The following is a 9,928-nucleotide window of genomic DNA, read 5'->3' as shown; positions in this document are numbered from 1 at the left end:
TAAATGATAAGGACAATCATGCATTTTTTGGATTGTCATAGAAAAGATTCTCTTTTATCCCTTTTTGTGCCTCTACAAAATGGAAGAATAGACTAGCCATTAGGTGGACCCTATTGGTTTGGCTTCCTGTCACTATTTTTCTATTCCCTCCAGCTTTCTTCATTTCTACCGAATAACCAATTTTACTCGAGAATTTATCTACTAGGCCAACATACTAATAGGTTTAATTTTTTTTTATTTTTTAAATTTAATTAAAATCACATTAAATTAAAAAAAAATATGAAAAACAGATAGTTTTTAATATAAATTTAAAGGTTAAAAAAATAAAAACTAAAACTACTGATAGTTTATTTTTATTGATCATACTAAAGAAACTCTCATTTTTCTCGCCCTAATTCTTGTTTCCCTTTTCTCAACCAAACAAAGGATTATATTGTTGAAATAATAAACATGTGGACGAATCTAAGGTGTGATCATTGTGTCAAAGAATTTTTTTTTGTCTATAAGCAGAAACTTCATTTAAAAAAATAAGTCTCGCAAAGCTTAAACATAAAAAGCCTAAAAATAAAAAGGAAAATAAAACCAAAGGCAAGCAAAATAAAATTAAGAATAATAATAAAAAAAACTAGCAAAAAAACTAAACATTTTCACATTTTAAAACCGTTCCCACACTATGAGCTCTAAGCACATATGGTGAAATTTTCTTCTCCTGATTGATGTTCACTTTTTTTTTCCCCTTCAAAATATCAAGATTTACAAAATTTCTAAGAGCCCAAAGCAACTATTTATGTCTCTTTCTGATTCAATATTTAATTGTTCTTTTAGGCTTTGATTTTCTGAAAATTCGTCCACTAGATCGGTCCAAGATTGTCTATTCATTCTCTTAGCAACATGCGATCGATCAAATTGTAATGAAATTGAAAGGAGAATTGGAATTAACCTTCAAATTGATTCTATAAAAACTCTCAGCATGCACCGAAAAAGCGATGGATCGAAGAAGTAACAAAACGAATTGAGAATATCAAATAACACTTTTCATAGCTTATCTCAGTATATATACATATGTATTTATAATATAAAATTAGTGTATCTCTATGTTTATAATTCGAAATCGTTTCTGCATGATGTTATCGATTCTTGTTTAGCGTTTTGTACTGCAGAAATTGGTGTCATCAAATAAAATTTGTAATTAAAAATCGTTAAAATAAAGGTTAAATAGCGAATAAGACCTAGTTTTTATATATAAGTCTACTTTAATCATCTCACCTGCATATATGATTGGCTGATTCGTACTCATTTGCATTGGATATGGTCCATGGGTTGATCATCAAATTATTGAACAAAACTTGAATCATTTCCATTAAGGTTTCATAGATACTAATAAAATGGCATCATAATGATTGATTTTCTATTTGGTTCACCATTTTCCCTTTTGAAGGGGTACAAAATCATTGTTAAACTTTTCAAAGTTGGACAATTTCTTTCTTTAAAAGAACCAAAAAAAAAAAAAGTTGTAAAATTGCAGAGGCCTAAGATTAAAAAATAGGAGGTTTCATAGTCCTAAACAAAGAGTAGAGGAAACGAGGAGGAAGAAAAATAAATTCAAAAATGAAAATGGGGATACAAGAATTTTGAAGTACTTAGAATATTTGACATAAGAAAAGGTGAGTGAATTAAGTGACTTCTCATTTTGTGGAGATATAAGTGACTTTTTATTTATATAAAATGGCACTCAAGAATCATATAATCATAACATATATATCAATATGTATAGAGAATATGATGTGAGGGAGTTAGTTTATAAGAAGCTGGTAATATTCCAAGACCCAAGTTCCAGCTATGAATATTGAACATACTTGTAAAAAAAAAAAAAAAAAAAAAAAAACTTGTAAATTAATTCTTGAATAAGAAACTAACAAAAACAACTAAAAAAAACCAATTTTTTCTTTCCATATTCTTTTCTTGTTTATATGTTTTTCATTGAGAGTGCTAAATACATACTCTATTTCAAATATAGAGCAACCATCTAGGAGACCCGACTAAGCAAAGCTGGGTCGAGTAAGATAGTCGGACCACCATGCGTAACCGCGCGTGGGTGTTGAGTCAGCAAAGACATCAACCTATGTTATTTAACTTATTTACGTATTAAATGGGTTAAAAAATGAATAAAAATACAGGTATAAAAAGAAAGTGTTTACAGACTTAAAAAAGATATGGATGACAGTCTTGTAAATATGATTAGAAAAGGTGACTTATTATTAAGTGTGTTGATTTAAAAAAGCTAAAGTGAAAGTGACGAATAAAAGTATTAACATCTGAAATAGAGTCTGTAATAGAATTTGTATTTGAGCATTCTCCTTTTTTTGTTTTTCGGTTTGAGATGCCGTTAGGATGGTGATCAAGACAAGTCATTGGTCTAATAACTGTGGACACGCAGTGCGCACAGTCACATTAATGGTACTACTTCCAAAATGCTGATGATGATGAGCCCAAGAAGAAGAGAGAAAAAAGCTTATCCTACTCACTGAAATACTGGATTTAAGGTGAATGAATGAGGGAAAAAAAAGTTAAAAGAAAAACCTTTTTTTTTTTTTTTTTTTTTTTTTCTGGTAGTGAGTGCATGTGTGTGATGGCAACCGAAGAAGAAGCTTTTATATTTACCTCTTACATATGCTGTGTGCAACTGTGACAAATAGTATTAGAATATTATATCTAGGCAATCGTATTTATGGATAATGACCATTCCATCTTGTGGGGCCTTTTCATCTTTAATGGAGCACAATTTCTTGCTATATATACACTCCCTACAAAAATATCTATGGGACTATAAAATTCGGAAGGACAAATTAAGCCACAATCTTATCAAAATAAGATACCCAACATTATTTACAACTTGTGAACTAAAAATTCATTATAGTCTTATGAAATTATATCTTTTATTTATGAACTTTGAACATATAATCAAAGAATTTAATCATACTATTGGAACCTTAGTGTGATGCGTACCCTTGAATGCAGTGATGAATAATTGTCACAAGAAAGAAATAGCAACTTGACGGTTGACAAGACCAACGTGATTGCCGCACTCTTCGAGACACCTCTTATGACGAGGCATCATCATGGCGGTCTGTCTAAAAACTTAACGGCCAAGCTTAATAAAGAAGAAAAACCATGTCATCAGTTCGACCTATAAAAAGCTTGGAACGCCTCTATCAGACCCTCCAAAGCTGGGGAGCAATTATTACGCCATGGTCGAAGCTTCACGAAGACACGACGTCTTTAGAAGTCAAAGTTACACACTCAACTTCATGAGACATGCTCACGGCAACGAATCAGTATTTTCAAGATGAATTCAATAATCTCCAAAAGATCCAGAGGATTGTGGATGAGAAAATCAAGTCAAAATAATTAGATAACTTTATGTCCCGTTCATTTCACCGATTCGAGTTTTGTTACAGTAAAAAGCTCTTAGAAACAGTCACATCTAATCTTTTTACTACAGTAAAAAATTCTCACGTAAAGTCACATATCAACTCGAATCAACGAACTAAACGGGTCCTTAATAACAAAAATATGCTCAAAGGTATATGAGAAAGTAAACGTGTTAATGGGATTCATAATAACTTGGATTCTGAATCCAATAGCCTACGTAAATAACACATTTTTACTCCAGGTTCTCATTTCAAAACATGCCACTCTGAATCTTACGAACTCCGGTTCATACCTAATTCACTTACACATTAGCAACACACCGTGTATATTAGCTCATATTGATCGGGCTAATTAGCCCTATCGATATGAAAGATGGAATTTAATTGCTTAAGCCATATATGTGAGGATTGATGAAAAGAATTGAACATGAGAGGGCTTCGCTCGATAGGTGCATATATGCTCCATGGTGCGAGGTTGCTTGATTATTGGAAGACAAATTCTTACCCAATAAGGATTAGTTTTAAAAAAAAAATCTATCTAATCAAATAAAATGCAGTACTATAATTTTTCTACTCACATAAAATCTACTCCTGATTATATACTCATTCTATTATAAGAAATGTAATAAAATATCGCGATTATTGGGAATACATTCACTCTCAATTATAAATGGGTCTTGTGTTTTTTCAATACTCTCACTAATTAAGAATTTAAAAACTATATGTGAACTTTATAGTTATAGCAGAGATTCCTCTCTCTTGCTTTAATTTGACTTTTGTAGAAGTGTTAGAACTTAAAAGGGATGTTAGCATGTCATTACGATATTAATTGGACAAATAATTATTCCCCACATTCTTAGCCTCACACGAGGAAAACATCATAACAATTATAGATTTCACATACTTAAGTATCATGCTACATTTTCAGTTACTCGTAGTCTTGTCCTCACTTCAAATACAATATACAGTCATTTTTTATGCTGATCATTACAATATAATAGAATAGATGTCACATCATTTAGTTTGTAAATAAATAAACAAATTTTACTACGACAACAATACTAGTGGGTTTGTGCACTAGAGAAATGTCAGCACCCAATATTCTTTCTGTCACTCTCTGCATTCACTATCTGACACGTGAACTCTTTTTCATATATTGTTAATATTTTCTCAGAGGATCCTAACTAACATCGACATTCTTCTTCTAAACCACTCGGGCAAGAAAATTAGTGTTTCTCTCTCTCTATCGCTTTTTTTTTTTTTTTAATAATCTCTCTCTATCATGTTAGTCACAATATTGTCTAACTAGTGGTGTTTATTCATTTTGGCAGCTATTTTTTTAAAATTATTTTATACCTTAAAGTCTGAGCTTACAGTGCTCCTTCAGCCTTTAGAAGAAATATTAAAAAAGGAAAACCTTCCACATTTTTATGAGGATATACAACAGAAACATACAATTATTATTCTATTTTATTCTCCCATGCGTTGTGGAATCCCCATCCTCTTATGACCAGAAAGATACAGAAAGACAAATACAAAACTAGCCTCTCTGTCTTTCTCATATAATATATAAATATGAATTATTAACAAACACTTTGATCCCACTAATAATTAAAAGAAAGACCCATTTGTGTTTGATAAGTGACTTTCAGAATTCTCCATCTTATTTAACACACACTCGTTGATATCTGGCCCCACCTAGAAATAATATTTCGGTGCAAATTCACACCAAATTCAAATGCATCATCTTATTATGTTTATTTTCTTTTTTCAAAGACCAATAAACAAAAATTAATTTACAAGAGTTCAAAAGATAAGAATAAATGTTATTGACATTGCGTATTTTGAATATTATGATTTATCATTTTAAACAAATATAAAAATAACTTACACACGCAATATAATTATTTAAATATCTTTTCACTCCCCACCATAGAATCCCCCAATATTACTGAAAGAGTTTGATACCTAAATTTGATTACACATTTATCCTCTTCAAAATATGCCTTTACCATCATGTCTTGGGACAGTTTCCGGTAATAGTGACACATTTTACGTCAAACTCTCTCTCTCTCTCCCCTACTCTGATCCAAAAGAAGCTTCGTTATCTTGTCTCACTCAACCATGTCCATTGAAGACTGTACGTTGGAAACTATCCCGTAACTGCCATCTCCAGTACCTTCGCGATGATTATCATGATCATCATGATCTTGATCTTCCACCTCAGTGCTACTGCTAGTGTCTCTATCTACTTCTTCCTCTTGATCATATTCTTCTTCTTGAAGAGGCCATTGTCTCTCCGGTTGGACCATCAATGGCTCCATGCCGAAATGCGGCGGCGGCTGCTGCGGATGTGGTGCGCCGTTTTCTTGAGCTTTCGGATCAATGTTCTTCAATTTTTCTCTGTATATTGCGTCGAGTTGGTGAAAATATGGACAGGTTTTTGAATCATCCGACCTCTTCTTGTCGCTGTCCTTCACCTTCTTGAAATACTTATTGATGTTCTCCCACTTCTCCTTGCACCTCTTCGAGCTCCGGTCATACCCTAGCCGCCGCATCCCCGCCGATATATCCTCCCAAAGCGGCCCTTTCGGCACGTTCTCTTCGTACTTCAGATCAAGATTTGTCCTCAAATTTATCAATGCCTCAACCTCGGCTTTCGGCCACCGAGAACTCCAACTACTCGAGGAAGTAGTGCTCAAACTCCTAACATGCGGTGGCGCTGCCGTTGCGGCCTGCTTTGCAGCAGGCTGCGGTGCTGGCAGTGATATCGTATGATTATTTGTGTTGTTGTTGTGGTGGTTGTTATTGATGCTGTTGTTGAGAACTGAGAGTGCGACATTGTCGGTGCTTATTATCTGCAAATTTTGTGTGACGCCAGAGACTTTTTGCAAGAACGCAATGAGAGCAGCGTCTTTGGCCGTAGCGGCGGACCGCTCCTGGAGAAGAATCTCGTGCTCGCGGTTGATCCTCGCCATCTCCTGAAGCCGCCAAGCCTCTTCGCGGGCAGTTCTCTCATGCTCGCATTTAGCAACGGTTTCCAGGAACCTCTTATGCATCTCCTCCTGCTTCCTTACGACCTCCCTCGTCAGCCTCCGGAAGAAGTCCCTCCACTTCCTCTTCCGCTTGTGCCGCGCCTGAAACTCCTCGTCGGATGCCGTCGACGATGAGGTGGGGCTCGAGAAAAGGAGGCCATTAATGTTGTTGTTGTGGTTTGTGATCATGGATTTTGTGATTATTGTTTGTGGTGAAGGCAAAGAATTACTTGTTGTTGATGTTGGTGGTGGCGGCGGCGGCGGCAAAGTAATACTGATATTATTACTTGTAGGGTTTGGATTGACAAAGATATTGTGGGAGACATTAGTACTTATTGGAGGGTTTGTTATGGCTTGATGGGGCACTTTTGCTGCTGCTTGTAGTGGTGGTGGTGGAGGATGGTGGTTTTGATCGAAAGCTTCTAACTGATCGAAAAACCGATAGGTTTTACCGTCGGATTTTCCGGTCCTGCCGTCTTTGGTCCTCCTGTGGTACTTGTAGACGTTCTCAAACTTCTCTTTGCACTTCTTGCCGCTTCTTTTGTAACCAAGCTCCGCTAGCTTCCTGAAGGTTTAATGTTACATGACAATATGGTAAAAGAAGCTCATGAAAAAATCAATAATATTTTTAAATTATTGTTTGTTTAATCTTCACCACATAAAATATGGAATTATATAAAAGCATAAATATATCTAAATATTTAACATCACAATAATTGGAACAACAGGAAGTGGCAAGGCAAAGCTATAACAAAAATTATGATCTGATCAAAAAGATGGGAAATGTATAATTAAGAGAATTCAACAACAGATCATTACCTAATAATTCTTTTTAAATTCTTTTCCTAGCTCATTTAATTCCCATCTGGGGAACATTTCATTCCTTTCTATTTACTCTCTTCCTTATAATGTACTGAAATTTTCCCTTGATATAAGAAACCATGCAAAACTCATATGTTGCTAACAACTTTGGAAAAAATATAAATAAAAAGTGAATGGAATCGTTTTACAATTTTCAAGTCTAATAGAATATAAAATAAAAAATCTTGGTTGCTATAAACTTGGAAAATCAAAAAGAAAAACTTGAATAGATTAATTGGCTTAAGAATTCAAGTATATATAAAGAAACGAAAGAAACCCGGATTACGAAATTAATAAATCTGAAAATGAACCCCACAAGAAATTAGAAGGATTATATTATGTTCATATAGTTTTAGTTCACATATCCAACCGAATTAAAAATCCCTTTAAATCAAATGAGAAAAAAATTTGAACAAGCTAAATAAGAATTAAAGGAAAAAAGATGAAAGAGCATGTTGTTTACCACGGAAGATTTCCATAAACCTAATTAAAGGAGAATTAATTTCCTCTCCCAAAACAGAAAATTGAATAGAAAATAATAATAATAAATTACCTAGAAACCTCCTCCCACAATGGAGCTTTGAGACTTGAATCACGAAAAGTGGCATCCATATCAGAGCGTATCTTCAAGAGCGCCAAGGTTTCCTGTCGCGGCCACCGGTTTCTGCCAAAATTGTCACTCCGGTCACCGCCGTCTTCAACATTTCTGTCTTCCTTGTCGTCTTCTTCGGCCGAATTATTCACTAAAAAGGCCGATCCTGCGCCGTTACCGTCGCCGTCGCCGTTTTCTTCATGTCGAAGTAGTACTTCCTCATGACGATCCTCCTCTGCCGCAGCGGCGGCGGCAGCCTCACCGGAGCTTCCGAAGGCGGAGCCGGTGGCAGTAGTACTTGCGTCTCCCATGGCCGAGATACCTTAAGTCTATACGTAGCTAGCTAGATCTCCTTCCCTGTAGCAATTACAGCTGAAGAAAAGGAAAAGGAAAGGAAAAAATTATATATATGCATTAGTCACAAGGGAAGAAAAGTTAATATTTCTGTTGGGTTTTATGTAGGTGGAACGTGATGGTGATTGTTTATATTTTATTTCTTTACGTGGGTTTTGCTGTTATTTAAAAAAAAAAACGTAAAATTTTTTAATTCACATAATAAGAGCGATTTTAGGGTACCCCAAAAGCTACAGAATCTTCAGTTTTTTCTTTTTTTGTTGAATAAACAAGTATTTTTTTTTTTTTTTTTTGTGTAATGGTGCAATGCTGCAATACAATACAATATATCTCCATATGTGTTGAATAAAACCATGAATAAATGTACAACAGTTCGGTACCAACAATTATGAGAGGGAAAACAAAACCGTAAAACTGGAATTAATTATTGTACGAGAAATATTATACATCTATATACTAATTATTGGTATTTTTTTTCCTATTACATATGAAGAAATTGAAATAAAATTAATCGAATATTAGTGGGAACAGCTATGGATAACGACGAGATGGGGATAAAACGAGTTGGCCCATTTGTAGGTCAGCTTTGCTATTGGGAGCGTTTTGGTTTTGGATTTCAGTGGTAGTTGCCTACACATTCCTTACAGAAATGACCATTCTACTCTCCCATTACGCCTTATTGACCTAAATAATTATGCATTACCTTTTTTCTTAATGCCATTTAAAAAATGATGAATTATGTATTTGTTTATATATGTATTCGTGTATGTATACAAGTATACACTCGTATATACACGCATTAATTATATATATATTCAATAGTTCTCAACGGTTTGATGAGAGTGGATCTCACAATAGTGCAGCCACGTGGAGAGAGGGAATAAAGATGTTGACGTAGTTATACCTGTATAATTTTGGTTTGTAAGTCGTCTATATGAGAGGAATTTAAAAAATTGATTTATAACTAATTAAACTTATCTTATAGAAGATAATATCATTGTATATATTGTTGATGAAAACATGTTTAGATAAAGGTCATTCTAATTAGACAACGCCATTTATTGAAAGGAAGTAAATAGTGACCAATTCAGTTAGGTTGCAACCTACCATAATAAATGGTGTTTGGAAAATTTTTGAGGGCTGAGATGTTACACACAATAATTTTCATCATGATTTGCAAATTATTTGAAAGTTTTTGGGACCATATATTAAATAATTAGAGAGGTTATGGTAGCTTTATCATGAGTTGTTAAATGTTATATATGCACTATATATACGATATATGATCTGTCAAGAACATGCCCCCCTTTTGCTTTTTGGCTATGTAAATCTTGCTGAGCATGCAAGTACAACGTGCCATTGCTCTAGTACTCAGTTTTCATATTTAAGACAATGATTATTAAGCCACTTGGTGGGTTGAAATGACTTGCTCTCTAGATAGTGAAATACACACACACACACACACACACATATATATATATATATATATACGAATTTAATTTCACTTGGGAAATTAAATTTTTACTTTGAATCAATACAGAGTATCCAATGTTATTAGTACACAAGAAATTTGTTCCTCGACAATCGTGAAAAATTATCTTGTATATATGTCATGGCAATATGTATAGCAAGATGTACTTGGAAGAATATTTATT

At 34.0% G+C, this 9,928-nt stretch overlaps 1 protein-coding gene across 1 annotated transcript; it reads right to left on the bottom strand.

Moving 5' to 3' along the window:
- Positions 1-5,360: 5,360 nt before the first annotated feature.
- Positions 5,361-8,533, bottom strand: LOC21400857 (trihelix transcription factor GT-2). Its single transcript, XM_010110339.2, has 3 exons — positions 8,496-8,533; positions 7,881-8,291; positions 5,361-7,031 (listed from the first exon to the last, which is right to left on the bottom strand). Exons 2-3 carry the CDS (start codon positions 8,228-8,230, stop codon positions 5,546-5,548), a joined length of 1,836 nt encoding a protein of 611 aa, XP_010108641.1. The 5' UTR covers positions 8,231-8,291; positions 8,496-8,533; the 3' UTR covers positions 5,361-5,545.
- Between the last annotated feature and the right edge of the window lie 1,395 nt (positions 8,534-9,928).

This window comes from Morus notabilis, unplaced genomic scaffold (genome assembly GCF_000414095.1).
Source record: "Morus notabilis unplaced genomic scaffold, ASM41409v2 Scaffold511, whole genome shotgun sequence".
Classification (NCBI taxonomy): Eukaryota; Viridiplantae; Streptophyta; class Magnoliopsida; order Rosales; family Moraceae; genus Morus; species Morus notabilis.
The sequence above is the reverse complement of the archived record's forward strand: the minus strand, read 5'-3'. Positions and strand labels throughout refer to the sequence as shown.

Coding starts and splice junctions, on each gene's coding strand:
- LOC21400857 (XM_010110339.2), bottom strand. CDS start 8,230: ATGGGAGACGCAAGTACTACTGCCACCGGCTCCGCCTTCGGAAGCTCC. Junction 7,032..7,880: donor TTGTGGGAGGAGGTTTCTAG/GTAATTTATTAT, acceptor TTAAACCTTCAG/GAAGCTAGCGGAGCTTGGTT.